Genomic DNA, 17,328 nt, shown 5'->3' on the forward strand with positions numbered 1-17,328 from the left:
AAACAATTTTCAAGTAGAAATACATAACAGAATTATGGGTAACAAAACAGTTTTCCAGAATGACTTAAAAATAAATATCATTCATCAAAACCACTCTCTATTGAATCTATGCCAAAACAGAAAAATAACTCCAACGAATTATGCAACCAAACACAACCTTATGTGTTTTGGCCTAAATTGATTTTCAATTATTTTTGTTGTGAATTTTAATGAGCAAGTGTTTAAAGTCCTCATATGGAGGGGTAAAATAGTCATTTGCTTTGTAATTAGAAATCCAAACCCCTTACCCCTTTTCTTCAGTCCAAACTCCAAAGTAGAGAAAGATAGTTATAAGGAAGAGGGGTGAAGGGAATATCACTTCACCCATTTCTTCAATAAACCCTTTTGCACATGGGGATACCATCTCACGAAAAACTATTTTTCTCCAATAATTACCAAACCATTTTTATATTTTGATTAAAAAAAAAAAAAGTTTTCATTAATGATTTTTGTTAATTAGATAAATAATAATAATAATACCAAAGAGGGCCAAGTTATCCAACAAAGTATTAAATGGTTCAAAACCGAACCGTCTGAGTAGTTCTACCCAGATTTTGAACCACCAACCGGCCAAAATATTTTTTGGCAAGGTCCAACTGTCTCAAGGGTCCACGTCCAACACTCCAACTTGTCCAACATTCATAACAGTTGTGTCTTGATCCTCTCTCATCTTGGAGTTGGACCACTGGTGGACCAAGGTGGTATCTTCCAACATTTTCCATAATTGTATGGACATAAAGATATAAAAATATCCGGCTCACTTGACCCAGGGCTTAAAAAATTGGGATCTGATTCGGTCAATTTCGACCGTGACCAATCTCAATTCCCCCTATTTGAATCAGCCTCTCTGTACATCTTTTCTAGGGTTCTTCCGGTTAATTGGCTGAACCCGAATCAGAGGCCGGCTTTTAAAACCCTGCCTGGACCGGCCTTACAGAGCAGAAAATGAGTCCTTTTCTATAACCAATGAAAATAGAGCAAGGAAACAAAGTTATCTACTTGGGTTGGCACCAAATCTATAGCTGAGAAGTAATAAAGCTTGGAACTGCCATGGCAGCACTGAGCTACCCATTTCAGCCCACAAACTGCAGGAGTACTTGCAGAATTAGATTCAGGTCTCCCATCTCTTGCTCATTCCAACCTTCACAGAGCAACATTAAGGTATATTTTTAAAGATACAACACTCTCTTCTTCTAGTTTCTCCTAGTATTTGAATCATTTTCTTGTCTTTGATATGAGACACTAAGGTAGTCTTGTTCTCTTCTCCTTTCATGGTTATGGAAAAGAGGTAGTAATCAATGGTGCAGTCAAGGAAATAGGTCAAGCTGCAGTAGTTGCAGTGACCAAAGCTAGAGGAATGGAGGTTGCTGGTGCCGTGGATTCTCATCTTGTAGGAGAAGATATTGGAATTGTTAGTTCTCCTTTTTTTTTTTTTTTTTTTTTTTCTCTATTCTAATTTGAATTCTTGTATCATTCTCATTCATATTCTGTCATTACAGTATCGATTAAGTTAGATTTTGTTGAGCAGATATGCAAAATGGAGGAAGCTCTGGAAGTACCTGTCATAAATGATCTCACCATGGTTCTGGGTTCCATCTCTCAGGTAATGGGCTCTCTCCCTCTCTCTCACTGTCACATTCAAAATATGAAATGTCTATTTTTCTCAAATGAACTAGTTTTATGGGAATTCTTGGCAGTCAAAAGCAACTGGGGTTGTGGTCGACTTCACTGAACCTTCCACTGTTTATGACAATGTCAAACAGGTCTACTTTCCCTTTAGAATTATAGCTGTACATTTTTGCCAAGCTAAAGAGGGATCCCTTCACTTTGTGCTATAATCTGGCAGGCAACAGCCTTTGGCATGAAGAGTGTTGTTTATGTGCCTCGGCTTAACTTAGATACAGTAACTTCGCTATCTGCGTTGTGTGAGAAGGCCACCATGGTGAGCTTGGGGTGAGATTGTTTCTGTTATTTTCTTTTATGTTCTTCAATTTCTTCCCAATCGGTTGTGCACTTTTCTATATAAGAATCTTCTCCCAAATAAATTCATTTTGTCTTTCATCTTTTCATTTTTGCCATCGATGCAGGGTTGTTTGGTGGCCCCTACATTGTCTATTGGATCTATACTCCTCCAGCAAGCTGCCATTTCAGCATCCTTCCATTACAAAAATGTAGAAATTGTTGAATCAAGGCCAAATGCTTCAGTAAGTTGAAGAGGATGATCTTTTGTTTCCTGCAAAAAAGAATCCATCTCAGCTCAAAATTGTATCAAGTGCAAAGGACCAGCAATTCACTATTTACCATGGACCTTCCCTAGGTTCATAATCACTAGATCTCTTGCAACTAATTTAAAGCCTTGGGGATCAGTCATTGCTCTTAAGCTGGTTTTTAACAATCTTAAGTATCCATTGGTTCTATTTATAGTTTCCAGTTTCTGTAATGGCAATGTGCCCCTGAACTCAAATAGTTAGAAAATGATATACTAATATCTTCACCTATTCTACAGGAGCTTCCAACACCAGATGCAGTTCAGATTGCCAACAGTCTTTCTAATCTTGGCCAGATGTACAATAGGGAAGATCTTTCAACAAATGTTTTGGTAAGAAGATATAAACCAGAACACATGAGTACTGCACTGCTGAAGAATTTAATAAGCCTAAGATAGCAATTGAGCAATAGAAACATGTACAGTTAACCTCGTCATTCAATTTTTGTTTGTCCAAAAAATGATAAAAAGGTGATGAAGCTTTCACTTCATCATCAAGAAGGAAATTAGAAAATGTGCAATAGATTCAACAGAGAAAACACAACACAAAACGCGGAAGAGATAAGTGAAATCTTGTTTATGCATTATGAGAGCTCATTAAAACTGTTATCCACTAAGGCAAGGGGTCAAGTTCTGGGAGAAGATGGAGTCCGCGTTCACAGCTTGGTCCTTCCAGGGCTTCCCTCCAGCACAGCGGTTCACTTCTCTGGGCCAGGGGAGGTGCTTTTCTGGACGCACTTGAAATTGATGCAGTTTCTGTATCAAAAATCTGACTCTAATTATAGAACGGTTGGCTCCAGGTTTATTCTCTTAAGCACGATATAACAGACGTAAAGTGCCTTATGCCAGGCCTACTACTGGCCATCAGGAGAGTAGTGCGGCTCAAGGTAACCAATAGCTTCAAATTTCCTCCCCTGTTCTCTTCAATTCCTCAGCCCTGTTTGAACAAGAAGTTTTTAAGGGTCTTTCTCCTGTTTTCTTCTTTCTTCAACAGAATCTGGTGTATGGCTTGGAGAAGTTTCTGTAGAGACTCAATCTTCTTCAGCCTCCTTTAATCGAAGAGAAAACACCACAGAGGAGACTCATGGCTGTAGGCTTGAACAGATAGAGTACATTACTGCTGAGAGCAAAAACATTTTCAACTCCAGATGTAAAAGATAAATTAAGCAGAGAGAAACAATACTTTGAACTATCCATGTCCCCCTACACAGATGTAGAAGATAAACTAATTGAAAATTTTCCCTGTTATTTGGTTTTGGTCTAAGTGCCAGTAAAAGAATTTTTGTGAGCATAAATACTTCTTTTCAGCTTAATTGGAGAGCGAAGTATGAAGGTCATACTTCTGACAAACTAAAGAATTTCACAAAACCCAAATGAAAGATATTGTAACAGTTCCCATATGTGCCGAATTTGATGATCCTACCTTGAAATTTTTTATAATTTTCCATTTTAAGTACATACAAATGATTTTGAACCATTTTTAAGGATTTTTGCTCAATCAAATCACTACAAATGAATACTTGATTATTAAAATCGAACACTCTTCCTAGCCTGATTCAGGGAAAGGAAACCAAATCAAAATTAAGAGAGAACACTAAACCCATCTAGTAGGGCCATTAGCCCTTCCTCGGAGAATTACAAGAAGAAGAATCAAACCCTACCTGAGGTCTGAGGAAAATACATCGAGTCTTTTATATTAGAAAGACCAATTTTTTGAATTTGCCTATCAAACCACAGTTAAATTTCAATCACAATAATATTTAATGCTTGATCCAAGAACATCAAGAGTCCATATTATTCCACAACTTCTTACAGAGAAAATAATCATGTTTGTGTCAAAAACACAGCAATAATCTGTGTAACGTTTTCGTTTTTGGCAAGTGTTGCATTTAGATACCACCCACATGTGTTTGTATTGCTTGGCAGAATATACCCACCAAAATCTTCCTTCTGAGTGTCAGAGAGATTTTTTGACATAATAAATATTACCTTGTTGCCTTCAGGAGAGCTGACTGATCGCCTGTAGTTGCAACCTGCATGAATTCCAAGCTTTCAGGCAGGAATCATAATTTTGTCGTCCATCAAATATTTGAGATTTAACGGGGCATGCTCTCTGCAGCCTCATTGGAGTTCTGAAAAGGGGAAGACCAATCTGACCAATCTAGCACTCCAGTTCACGAACAGACAAGATCATACTTCTTTGATCCATTTTATGTGAGCCAATAACCTAGAGCCAACAAAAAAAACAAAAAAAACAAAAAAAAACAAAACAAAACAAAACAAAACAAAACAAAAACAAACACAAAAAACACCACTCTAATCTTCACAGCTTCACCTCATTTGACATCCCAAATGTCAAACGAGAAGACCATCACATTGAACACCCCATCTGTTCTTCAACCACCTTATAGAAATTTCAGGTCCACCAACCCCCATATTAGCCTAAACAATTTTCATAGTAGGTGTTCTAATTGGTATTGGACACTGACACCCCATCAGTGTCAATATCCTATAGATGTCCTCATCTATTAGCACCAATGAGCACTTACTATGGGCAATTAATAATCTCAATAATCATAAGTTCTAATTTTAAAACAAATGATCCCCACTTATTGCTAACCCTCGTAATAAAACTGCTTCCATTCTTCTCATCCAATATGTCCTTCTTCCCCCCTCCCCCCTCCAGAGGTTGCTAAATTTACCATGAGCAGAAATATTCTTCTATAAGACAAATAAAAATTCCAAAACTAAATCAGATTAAGCCATATTTTGATATGTTCATTGAAGTTCTGTTCCCAGATATCATGTTTGTTAACACCTTTATTATTGTAGTTCAGCCTTATATCTTCACATTATAGGTTTGTTCTATGTTGAAGGCATGACAATATAACTGCATAGAACAAATTCCTATACCGATATAAATGATATCCATCTGTGTTCATTTATAGGCAGCGAGAGCAACAAATTATTTTTTATAGATTCATACAGAAAATGTATGTTGTAATATTAAAAACAATTAGTAGGGCTATCTTTCCCTTCCAATGTTTCCCAATTCATAAGGAAGTCATAATGATTGAGCACCAACAATTTTGACCATAGGAAATTTCCACATTTGTGAGCCATTCAAACCAATGGATCCAGTTAGCACCCTCAAAGTTGATCCTCTGTCATCCCTAAAAAAGCCATTATTATTAGAGACTCCTAGCAGATAAGGACTATCTAAAAGGACCCATCATCTGAAATCTGGTTTTAGTAGGTTCGGTCTAGGTTTACTTTGTTTACATATTTATTAGTGAATACCGATTGCCAATTCAGTATTCAGTTCCCCAAAGGGCAACGAATGCAATCAATCCTCTTGGGGATATTTCAAACTTCCAGTAGTTTATGTTCTTATGGTTATCAGAAGAGGGAAAAGGAAAAGTGTAGATTTACTTCAGAATACATATACCTCGAGAAATTTTCCAAAATAGGGAAGGACCATCGAGAACGCCGCCAAAGAAACTCCAAAAGCTTCTGAGTTCCGATCTATGGCTTTATGCACAACAACAAATGTGAAATCAGAAGCAAGCTACAATCAACTAAATATCAAACAGAAATTCTCATCTAGTGATAGAACTAAGTAGTAGTAGTTTATTATCTTACGAACTGCGCTGCAGTGGTGGATGAACTCGAACCACGAAATGCTTGAAGTGAAGCAGCGAACCGAAAGCGTAGCCAATCCATCTGGGTAGGTAGGATGAGGAATACCTGAACCCCACAAAAAGTGCTCTACCCATCGAGAGAAAAGCGAAGAACGGAGAAGTAGGAAGAAAAATGTGGCCGCTGAAAATGGAAAGAGAGAGGAATCGAAAGAGATGCAAAGGCACCCAATTGGACTCAGATCCTCAGCAACCCAATCGTCGGATGCACACTCGGGAACGAGATCGTCTAAGTACGCAGAAGAGAAATTTGGGCGGCAAACTCACCTGATTTAACGGACTTACCCTTCACGAAGAGATTCCTCACCGAATAACCCAAAGCACCAGTGGTTGGATCGGCTTTTGGTCAACCCAAGCCCAAACTATCAACCAAAAGTTGTTTGGGGTCCATAATTCCTAGGATACGTTGAATTCACGGATCAGACCAGTGTAAATTAGCCCAAGGACATCATCTCTACAGTTCTACCAATCAAACTCTCTCTCTCTCCCAAACGGTTCTGAATCTGACCAACAAATTTTCATTTTACGAGATTATGCGTTGAAACAACAATGGCCCAACGTAGTTGGTGATCTGTGATGCACAAATAACCATGCTCACCAAGAGGTACTCGGAGACCTCGTGACTGTTATCTGTTTACCCTCCCTACCTATTAAAAGAAAAAAATAAGAACATGTTATTTATTACTCACTCGGTCACCATATCTAAGCCTATCTCAAAAAGAGAGAGAGAGAGAGAGAGAGAGAGAGAGAGAGAGAGAGAGAGAGAGAGAGAGAGAGAGGGGAGATCAATTCAACATTTCCTTCCAAGCAATAACGAATTCACATCCTCTATAGCGAGCGGTGAGATGCGGTGAACATCAGACGGCTGAAAAACATTTGGGCACATGTCCCAAGGGGCTCCCCCAACCACCCAATGGTCAACCACCCAATGGTCACTGCACCAATGCAACGGCTGCAGACGATTTTAACACGTAATGACGACATGAAGAAGCATTCATTGCATTTCTTGGTTTAGTTGCTTTGCTTTCGCTATGTTTCTTATTCCTGGTCTTCTTCGTCTTTAGGCGTTTCAGAGCTATTTGATTTCATGGACTTCAAAAGGTTAGCATCATCAATGGCTGCTGGACTAACTGACAATGGAATCCAAGTGGTTGAAGTGGTTGCGTTGGATTTTTTACAAACGATACAGGAAACAGCTTCTTCATTGTAAGAGCCCTTCCCTGAAGAGATTGAAGCGAGGCTCATAGAAGCCAAAAATCCCAGATCCCAGCTCCGACCTTGTTCTGCAAAGACCATTCTTCTCACAAATTACTGCATCACATCCTGCCTCTTCTAGTTTTTCGTTGAACAGCACTGCCACAATTAAGAGAGAATGAAGGATCCATAGAGTCTCCACTCAGCGTTTAGACAACAGCATATCCATGCTGTACAAACAATGGCATCAGACATACAGAGATCGTCCAGTTAAGGCAGGGCATCTGCTACACAGTTCAGATCCCTTGGAATATAAGAGAAAGATACATAATCAAAAGATGTACTCAGGTGTTTAATATGTAGGCTATGTTTGGAAGGCAAAGAAAAGAAAAATAAAGAAAAACATAATAAGAAAATATTAATGACGACAACAATGATTAATGTCTTTCTCTCTTCACTTCCAAGAAATTTCAAAATATTATTTTTCTTTCTTGCCTTCCAAACAAAGCATTCTTTGCAGTGGTATGATAATCTGGCTTTCTCTTACCCAAAAGGAAAAATTAATCTGGCTTTCCTCTTACACAGGGTTTCAAAGGCTTTGCAACCCAGGAAATCAAAACTTGCTAAAAAGAAGAAGAAAAAAAGGGGTGGATTACCTAGTACATTTATTGTACCCAAAAAAAAAAAAAAAAAAAAAACATTGACGACCAAAATTATCCAAAAATAAAAAATGTGAAAATGATAATAAATAAATCTGATGACCAGTATTACAAATGAACATAAAGATAAATTGGTCATTCATGGTTGGTTACCCACAATCACCTTATGAGTTTTTCCCTATTGTCAGTGCATGTCAATTTAATTACCAACTGAACATCCATTGTTTGCACCAACCAGTGGCCAATGGATGGATGACAGGATGAGCTAGCCCAGACCACAGGGAGGAGCAATCTTTCCAGCATACCTTAACCTATCCAACAAATACAGTTGATATGGCCAGAACCCAATTAGGTTTCCTACGTAGCTATTGAATATCCTAAATATGGTCTATCAATTCCTCTGACCAGATTAATACAGTGTCTGAGAAAAACATTCAAAGAGGAAACCCCAAGTATGATGAACAATCATAATTGATCTTGTCTTCACTGAATCAGGTGTTGAATGCCCCAGAAAAATAGCCAGTTCTTGCCATAAACAATATGGTTTTTACAAAAAAAAAAAAAAAAAGAAAAGAAAAGAGCAACAAAATTAAAAAGATGACCCAAAAGTTACTTGTTAATCTAAAAAAGAAACATTTCACACTTAACTAGTGAAAAGGTGGAAGAAACCACTACCATACATGTTAAACAAATGAACTTCCTTCAGCACTCCAAGAATAGCAGAAATACTCTCTCATCTCATTGCTCTTTCCGAGCTTTAGACCTGGTAGGCCTTGCCGGCTTTATGATATTGCCAATGAGGAGTACAACAAAAGGAACAACAGTCCCTATGTAATACACGCTCCTAAATGCAGCAATTGTCTCGTGCATGCTCAAGACCTAGGTAATGCAGGTCAAGATTTGTTAGAAAGAAACAGCATACAAAAATAATTAAAAAAAAAAAAAGGAAAGTGAGAGGGAGTGCATCAGATCTGAACTGACCATGAAACCAACAGCAGAATAATTCAAAATCAGTAGCGTATATGCAAAGTTTGAGAATGTGAGCATCTTCTTAATCAGACCCATATTCTGAGGTATAGCTTGCTGCCATCTATAAATAACTGCACATAAAAGAAAAATGTAACCAACAAATGTTTAACATCTTCAAACTCATAAAAAACAATGCAAAAAATATGTGATTAGAAGAAAACCTTTAGAACCCGCAATCATCAGAGCTGATTGAACAAAGAATGCAATATACCCAGGATACAATCCCTGTAATTTCATCACGAGAAAGGAAAGTAGAGTTATATGTTACACAGACAGGTGTAGAAACTCCAATCTTACAAATTTTCACGCTATCACCAGCAATCAAAAGGTAAAAAGACACCAATACCAAACAAAGGGGTGTGATTTTAAGAAAACAGACAACAACTAAAATGTTTGTCAATCTTTTTGTACTGAATTAGCAAAAATTAACTATAAGGAGACAGACGGAAGCCACCTTTAACTGCAGCTAAAACAGTAGGTCAACTGCGATATCCAAATACATCATCAATAAATTGAAAAATAAAATATTGCAAGACCATTTCTGGAATATAAAGGTACAGTCATACTCACATGCCAAACAGCACTAACAGTCTGTGTAGACAGCAATTGAAGGAAACCAGGTTTCTTCCCTTTCTGGATGAGTCTGTCATAAACATCTGAAGCAATAGAAAATGCTTTATAAGTATAGCAATAATCATTGTATTGGAGAAAGAAAAAAAACAACACCAAAACAAAATAATTGTACACTTCTTCTCCCCACCCACCCACAAATCGATGCACTAAGTGCAGTAAAGAAGTTACAAGATTAGTAGAAGATGGAAGTCATGGGATCAGATGAATTCAACATCTTCACAGACATGCTTTCAGCCATGTGCTCCTCCTTTCCCCCACCCCCTTTTTTTTTATAGGTGGCCACTATTACCACAATTCAACATATTCAACATATTGACCTAATACATGGATGTAAAAAGCACGTTGGCCACCAATCACAGGTTGTCTTTTGGATAAATAATAGTCGAAATATGCACTCATCAGATGCTACTAAACACCCAAGTCGTCAAAATTATCAAGTGTTAGTTGCAACTTCCATCATCTAAATGCTAACAAGTGGTCTAACAATGAAGAAAACCATATCCTCACAGACTACACACAACCAAATGTAATATATTGTTCTCTGCAGATTCACACTATACCAAATATAATCATATACAGTTAAGGTGAGCAGATTTGGAGGAAGAACATGCATTCATGTTGAAAGGGTAACAGTAGAAGCAGAAAGTAGAACTCACAATAACGCAGCCAAGTGCTAACTTGGATGTTCCACACAAGGGGCAATTCAGCAGCACTCGTTGCAAATTCAACACCAAGAATATCAACATTTTTAGCACTGTCCCAACGTGGTTTTCGGGGAGAAGAATCTGACCAACCACTGAATCCAAGACCAGAGATGATCATGGAAGCCTCGGAGATTGACCAGATAAAATAATACTTCCATCGTGCCGTAAATCCAGCCATGTACTGGTAACTCAGCCGTCTCCAGAACCCCCATTCCTGATAGACAGGATCAATAAACCTGGACAGTGGAAAATGTGGTACCAGGTACAAATACAATCCCATGCATACAGCAGCTTGAATTAGAGCCCTAATCACTGCACCATAAGGTGATGGAGGTGAAACTTCCCCCACGTAGCTCCAAATCTGCAGAAAAAATAGAACAATGGTTCAGACTTACTAGCATCATGTAGAACAATATCAACCAAAAAAACAAAGGGGACAGCAACCCCTAAACCTACCCCCTTCTGCTCTGTCCAGTCAAGATAATCCTTCATTTCATAAACTGGTCCAGCAAAATGACTTCCACAGCAGAGGCAATAACCAAAGTACTCAATCAGAGAAGGTACCCGAAGCAACCGGTTTTTCTTCTGTACTTCACGCAAGCCCTCTTCTTTCAATATCCCATCATTGCAATTAATTGCACATGAGATGACTTTCAGCGTTAACACCATTAAAGCTCCTATATTAGAAAAATATGAGAGCAGTGATAAACCATCCTAAATATGTAAGGTGAAAAGGTAAGAGTTTTGCCAAATTGGGCACACACATGTCAATTCGAGATTCCTTGGAAAAAATTAATGATAAGATACCCCCATTCTTCCTCGAAAAGGAAGAAGAAGCTGAGAACAAGATCAAATGATTTGGAGTTCGGGTTGTGAGTGTCTGTGAATAACTGTGGTCAAACAGAAGATAAGAAAAAGGGGCAAACAGTCACCAAGCAATAACAGAGGCTTACAATTATCTTCTTTTTTTTTCTTTTTCTTTTTGGGGTGAAAGGATTACAATTATCTTATGAGCAAGGAAAATGGAACTTGTCAAAACTCAAAGTGGAGATAAAAGAGAATCCATGGATCTCTTTCCTCTCCCATTGACATAAGTTTTATAATGTTAAGCAGATAGGACTAGGGTTTTGACTTTTAATAATGTTAAGTTCCATCATATGAAACGAATGTTCCCCAATACTGTTTCAGTGCTCTATGATTAATAGCACGAAGTGAAATATAGGTTATTCGATGAAATGTTGACAGAGACCATACATATTCCTGCTAACTCCAATGAGTCGATGGAGCAACACTCAACTTCCTTCTTTTATTTTCAAATGCTTGTTTGAAAATGAAAATAACCTCAGCTAATATCAATCTACCTATTTGTGAGGAATTCAGCTACTTCTCTCTCAAACTTCATGTGTCCTCCACCAGCTTGGGATTTTTAATCAGTCCATTTTTTTCATCAAATAGAACCCGATGGATGATGAAACTGGTTTTAGGGCTCCTATATCCTTTCAACCTCACTTTGAACATTAACAATACTAAACCAAATAACATGCACAGATACAAAGTGTCAGACACAAAGACACCTCACAGATTGGGGGAGGGGAATGACAGTACAGTCCTTTTGTGTTATGAGATACTTTTCAGACAATTAAGTTGATGTAATGTAATCATGTAACTAGTGAACGTAAGTACAACATTATTCTCATAACATGAACTGTTTATCTTTGATAAGCATAATTATATGAGTGACATATGCTTGACAACACAATGTTTACAACAAAGACTAATTGCGATAAAAGTGTTAGCATGTATCTTAAAGATTAATATGTTAGAATCTGTTACAGTGCCTAATATGGCCAAATCTGTCAATGTTATGTTGGTGCTAGACGTCCCCCCCCCCCCCTTTTTTGGACATAAGGAACAGATACAGATTTTTGTTTTGTCACACCTTAACACATGGCAACCATGGTAGCAGCAGCCCATTGGGTCTAAATTGCCACACATCACACTCTTTCCAAAAGTCAAGTTTTAGGTGCCAACATTTCCCTGATCCAGAGGGTCAAAGTATGTTAGCCCTACATAGAAAAAGCAACCCCCAGTCACTGCAGTCGTCAGAGCGCACAGCATTAAAACATAAACAGTTCCAGGAGTATTTGAAAAGGAAAAAAAAAAGCTAATGTTTATTCACTGGAGACATCTTCCTCAGCCTTTTGGACATATTCAAGCACAACTACAGCATCAAGCTTTTGGAAGGCCCTTGCCCTATTTTAGTAAAATTAAATAATCATCTGAATGAGCTGTTAAAGGAGTACATACAACACATTTGTGAGGTTTGGAATGGTGTTTACCAGTAGCATCAATGCCTCCTTCCTTCCACGCATCTCCACTCATGTAGTGTACATGGCTACAAAATAAAAAGAAGAGTCAGCAATCCCATGCATCTCCACTCATGTTGTATACATGTCTACAAAAGCCAAAGACGAGTAGACAATCCTTAAATTTTCTCTTTTTATTTCCCCACCTTTATCTTAGAGCAAGCAGATGCACATTTGCTGGGAACTTTTTTTCCTTTTTCTTTCGGTGGGGTGGGGGGATAACAAGTACAATTCATTGCATCACAATAGATAAATGAAAACAACAAAGTGTTTGGCTATAACCAGTTCCAAGTATGTAAATATCATAAACAAAAGGAGTATCTCTTTACAACCCATTTCACTGAGCACGGAAGTTCTGACAGAACCTACTAGGGTTGGGTTGTATATGTGTTGGGCCTTCAGTCCATGTGGTTTGGAGTGTATTGGGCCACTTTTATGGGTCTAAAAGAGGAGGCTCTAAGATTGAGTACGGGATTACTGACTTGTTTCCTTTTTTCATTAGTTTCCTTTTTAGTTGGGCTTTGATGGAGTTATTTAGTTTCTAATTTCATTACCTAATTAGTTTATAATTTCAGTACCTAGCTAGTTTCTAATTTCTTATTTCCTAGTTTCTATTTTTAATTTAAGTAACTAGAGGTCTTGTGTTTATTTAGTTTCCTATTTCAATTTTTGGAAACTAAAGGTAGTTTCTATTTCTTGTAATCCCCCCATCGTTATTATAAATAAAGGAGAGCTCTCATTAGTAGAGCCACGATTTTATGAATGAAAAGCTATGTTGTTGTTGCTCTTCTGAGTTTGCTTTGTGTGTGATCAAAGTGGTGGTCTTGTGTTTGATCAAGACTGAAGGAATTGGTATTTGATCCAATTGATTCTTTGCGGTGTGAAGCCCAAGATGTTCTTCTTCAAGTGTTCTTTTTCTTTCTTCTTCAAGACTCTACTACTGCCCTACTGTTACAGGTATTTATATCAGTCCTTCTTATTCTCAGTTCTGTCCAGCGATAGCCACTCCTGTGAAGAAAATCCAACTTCTGCCCAGGCCTATCCCATGGTCAGTTTTGGCTGAGATTTTGACCTGAGGCTCCACTCATCCCAAGAGGAACTCGATCCAGATTTGAGGCCCTTCTGACATCTAGTTGTTGAGTTATTAAAGATCTCCTTTTTCTTGTCTTTTAGTGCACTGTAGTGTCCAGAATGGTGGTCGACTGGTCTGGTTTCTTTTCTGTTGATCTTTTGACCTGTGGTTCATGTTTCTAAGGTAAATTGAACCTAGTTGAGACCCTTGTTAAGCCCTGTGATCTGTTACACTGATCTGACCAGTAGCACTGTCTGATTGAGGTCGATACATCACTGTTCGAGATCTGAAGTATTTTTTTGTTGTCTGAATTGTTCTACTTCTGTCCTATTCTGTTATTGGTTGTTCTTTGATTAAAAGATCCTGAAGTTGAGACTTGGTGAGACCCCTACCCTAGTCTACATTACTTTGACTGTAATTGCAAGCACCATAAACACCTACACCGTATTCTCATTCTTTCAACACAAATTGGAGTCATTGCACTGTATACTGACTTTCTCTGCAGAGAATACTAATTGATCTTGTCATAACTAATCAGTTGAATAGGCATATGTAGTTATAAAGATAAGCTCACATCGCAAGAAAATGCAAAATCCCAATGTAGGGAAAGGAAGTTCATGCACACGCATAACACTAAAAGACATTTTTTAGTACGTTGGGGTAAAAATTGGGAATTAAACTGGATCAGGCAATAGAAACCTGTTAGCATAATTGGCTTTTCCTCTAAAAAGGATGGATATCTTACAAAAGTATAAACGGGAAAGGAACTACTGCACTTTCTCCACTATAAAACAATAGGAAATGGCTCTGGAACCAAATTATTGTGCTTAATTTTCTGTTTAAGAGTGTGAAAGCTGCACTTCCTGCACAACGACAATGGCTATTTTTAGAAAGCACGACAACACAGGGAATGGTCTGGAAGGTAATCTGGACGCTAATAATCTCAAAACTACAGACAGTAATTAAAAAATATATATATATTGTAATTGGAAATGCAGAATTGCAGCCTCCCTTCTAGAAACATAAACATATTACCAAAGAACATTCAAACATATTTTTCAAAGCCAGGGAACTTCTATGATAGGAAACTACCTAATTGTTGCTAACGTGCCAAACAAATCCAAGTAATCTCTTCAGTCTTGAAAAAACAATACAATTTTTACTCCAAACCAGAAAAATGCTAGAAGTAAATTTAGTTCCCATCAACTTAACAAGTCTAATCATAATCCTGTGTCTGCGTCGAATACGAAGTAACTCCCAGTTTGCAATGGAAAGCTACTTAATTTTCCATTCCCTCCGAGCTTGGCCAAATGAATCCTAAGTAATTCTTTAAAGTGGACTCGTTTAAGGTACTTTGTAGAGCAGCAGCACATACACACCTCAATTTAAACGAATGTCATTCCAATGCATCCAAATTAATAAAAGGATCCAGAAAATTTATGGATACAGAGCATAGAATTGAAAATTTAATACCTAAAAAACAGACGAAAAGAGAACAACTACCAGATTAATTTCAAAGGCAAGTGCATACCATCCAATGAGATAACCGAACCCAGCGATGAAAGTGATGAGGCCACATCGACGGCGAAAAAAGACCATCGAGAAGTATCCTATCAACATTGGTACCAAAAAATGAAGGATGGAAGAGAATCCGAAAGAAAGGTAAGACAAAAGAGCTCCTGATACCGCCGCGTAGATATGCTTTGGAAGTGTTCCCGGGACAAATCTCCGTATAAAGCCTACCGGTATAGTGGCGACGAAGCAGAGAAGAAATCGAAGAACGGGAACTGAGACTCCAATTGCAGACGCCATGGATTCCATCTCGAGCTCCATAGCTCCCTCGGCCTGCAACTGAATGAAAACGAGGCTCTCGTCTTGACTCTTGACCTCCCGATGGAAGAAATAGCCCAGGAGAAATTTTCCTTTTTTTAATCGTTAATCACGAATAGCGAGTTTTCGTGTTTCGTAGCATTCGTTCAGGCCCTCTGATCCAAAAACGAAAAGACATTCGTTGGGACTGAGAATCTGACTCAGTAAGGGTGACCTCTTGTAAACTATTAATACTTTAACATCTGATTGGAATCAACTTATCAAGTTTGTATCCGTCCTCGATTGGACTTTTGATTACTTTTGACACGAATCCGACGGTTAGAAGCTTAGATCATATGCTCCACCGAGTCACCGACTTGTGGCCGAGGCAGTTAGCGTAAAATGACAAGGCTTAGATCGCGTGCTGCACCGGCTAGGGTAAAGTTACATCCATCCTCGTGACCGTGCCAGCTTAGGAAGTCACGTTAAACTTCTTTAATTGATGAACTAGCGGCAAGAGATTGCTGCCCGGGTTGAGAGACCCTCAAATTATCATGAACATTAATATAGATGAAATTTTATAAATAACATTATTTTTTATATTATAATTGGTTTAATATACAAATTTATTCTCACATTAGCATCCTACGAAACCATCTCCGTTGTAATAAGGGCAAACTATAGATTGACTACGTGAGTTTTTAATAAACTCATATGGCAGATTTTATAGTTTTCAACCAAGGAATAGGTTCATCCCAAAAAATAAAATAAAATAAATAGGTGTATATTCATCCATTGTTTCTGATTACACCCCCTCCCCTTCGTTTTAAAGATACATGTAAACTCAATATGTTGTTCTTATTATAATATCTCTTTTACGTGATGATGTCAAATAATAAGAAACCTCTTAATGACCAAAATTTCTTCAAGGATAGTGAGTTTATCAGTAGACCCTTTAGTTAAAACGATAGTGGGAGAGAGATTTTCTACCTCTGCTTCAACCTCTGGACATAACACCATCTGTGTTTTCCAGATAAAATCATGCGAATAATACAATAGAATACCAATAACGGATTAAGCACCACACATGTCTTCACATATGGCAAAGTTGGAAGAGTTGGGTTTCCATTATCCTCCGGATCTTCTCTCTCTCTCTCTCTCTCTCTATATATATATATATATATATAGATATATATATATATATATATATATATAAAGAAAACCTGAAACCCAAACTGCTTTGGTTCCACTTTTTATTTTTTCCCCTTTTTAATTTGCAAGTCCATTGAGGAAATTGGTGTTGACCATCCAAAGAGAGGTGGAGGGCATTTCTTGTCTTGTTGAGGCATTTGGCTTGTCTCCAATTCTTTTTTCTCGGATTCTCTACTAATGCCTCATAATTTATTGACACATGTTTTTTTTTTTTCCATCCAACGGATAATATAACATAGATTTTAAAACTCAAAACTACTTAGCTTTTTGAAAAATCAAATCACTTAGCTTTTTTAAAATCACTAAATTTTTGGAAACTTACGCTCAAAATCCAAAACCCTCTCCCCCACTTGCGCCGAAAGCTCTCTTTCACTAGATCCCAAAGAAGGAAACGCAAATGGTGAAGGGAAGGAAACGAAGAGGGAGAAGGAAGAAGATCTTAAGAAGAAGGAAATGAAGAGGGAGAAGAAGGAATAAGATTTGAAAAAGAAGGAAACAAAGAGGGAACATAATCCATATATAATCAATTTGAATATACAATAGATCTAATGAACCTCCCAATAAACCAAGCACAGGTGAGTCCTCCCAACAAACCATACTTGACCTAGATCACTTCCTTAAGCATTGATCCCTACAGAAGAATGACA

At 37.8% G+C, this 17,328-nt stretch overlaps 2 protein-coding genes across 3 annotated transcripts; one reads left to right on the forward strand and one right to left on the reverse strand.

Moving 5' to 3' along the window:
* The first annotated feature begins 1,014 nt into the window (after positions 1-1,014).
* LOC122086477 (dihydrodipicolinate reductase-like protein CRR1, chloroplastic) lies at positions 1,015-3,593 on the forward strand. 2 transcript variants are annotated; one of them, XM_042655288.1, is made up of 10 exons: positions 1,018-1,200; positions 1,328-1,450; positions 1,568-1,642; positions 1,737-1,802; positions 1,886-1,981; positions 2,127-2,243; positions 2,546-2,638; positions 2,924-3,025; positions 3,106-3,192; positions 3,300-3,593. In XM_042655288.1, exons 1-10 carry the CDS (start codon positions 1,090-1,092, stop codon positions 3,330-3,332), a joined length of 903 nt encoding a protein of 300 aa, XP_042511222.1. In that variant the 5' UTR covers positions 1,018-1,089; the 3' UTR covers positions 3,333-3,593. The 2 variants fall into 2 exon arrangements, with proteins under 2 accessions (XP_042511221.1, XP_042511222.1); XM_042655287.1 differs by having other exon boundaries at positions 1,015-1,200; positions 3,106-3,593.
* A 4,718-nt stretch (positions 3,594-8,311) lies between these two features.
* LOC122086476 (lysophospholipid acyltransferase 1-like) lies at positions 8,312-15,658 on the reverse strand. The gene is made up of 8 exons (XM_042655286.1): positions 15,192-15,658; positions 12,562-12,617; positions 10,679-10,899; positions 10,175-10,583; positions 9,456-9,541; positions 9,047-9,110; positions 8,838-8,956; positions 8,312-8,735 (listed from the first exon to the last, which is right to left on the reverse strand). Exons 1-8 carry the CDS (start codon positions 15,491-15,493, stop codon positions 8,595-8,597), a joined length of 1,398 nt encoding a protein of 465 aa, XP_042511220.1. The 5' UTR covers positions 15,494-15,658; the 3' UTR covers positions 8,312-8,594.
* Between the last annotated feature and the right edge of the window lie 1,670 nt (positions 15,659-17,328).

Source organism: Macadamia integrifolia, chromosome 8, assembly GCF_013358625.1.
Source record: "Macadamia integrifolia cultivar HAES 741 chromosome 8, SCU_Mint_v3, whole genome shotgun sequence".
Lineage (NCBI taxonomy): Eukaryota > Viridiplantae > Streptophyta > Magnoliopsida > Proteales > Proteaceae > Macadamia > Macadamia integrifolia.

Coding starts and splice junctions, on each gene's coding strand:
- LOC122086477 (XM_042655287.1), top strand. CDS start 1,090: ATGGCAGCACTGAGCTACCCATTTCAGCCCACAAACTGCAGGAGTACT. Junction 1,643..1,736: donor TTCTGGGTTCCATCTCTCAG/GTAATGGGCTCT, acceptor AATTCTTGGCAG/TCAAAAGCAACTGGGGTTGT. Junction 3,026..3,105: donor ACTTCTCTGGGCCAGGGGAG/GTGCTTTTCTGG, acceptor GGTTGGCTCCAG/GTTTATTCTCTTAAGCACGA.
- LOC122086476 (XM_042655286.1), bottom strand. CDS start 15,493: ATGGAGCTCGAGATGGAATCCATGGCGTCTGCAATTGGAGTCTCAGTT. Junction 10,900..12,561: donor AGGAGGCATTGATGCTACTG/GTAAACACCATT, acceptor TTTCTAATATAG/GAGCTTTAATGGTGTTAACG. Junction 9,542..10,174: donor TAGCACTTGGCTGCGTTATT/GTGAGTTCTACT, acceptor CTATTGCTTCAG/ATGTTTATGACAGACTCATC.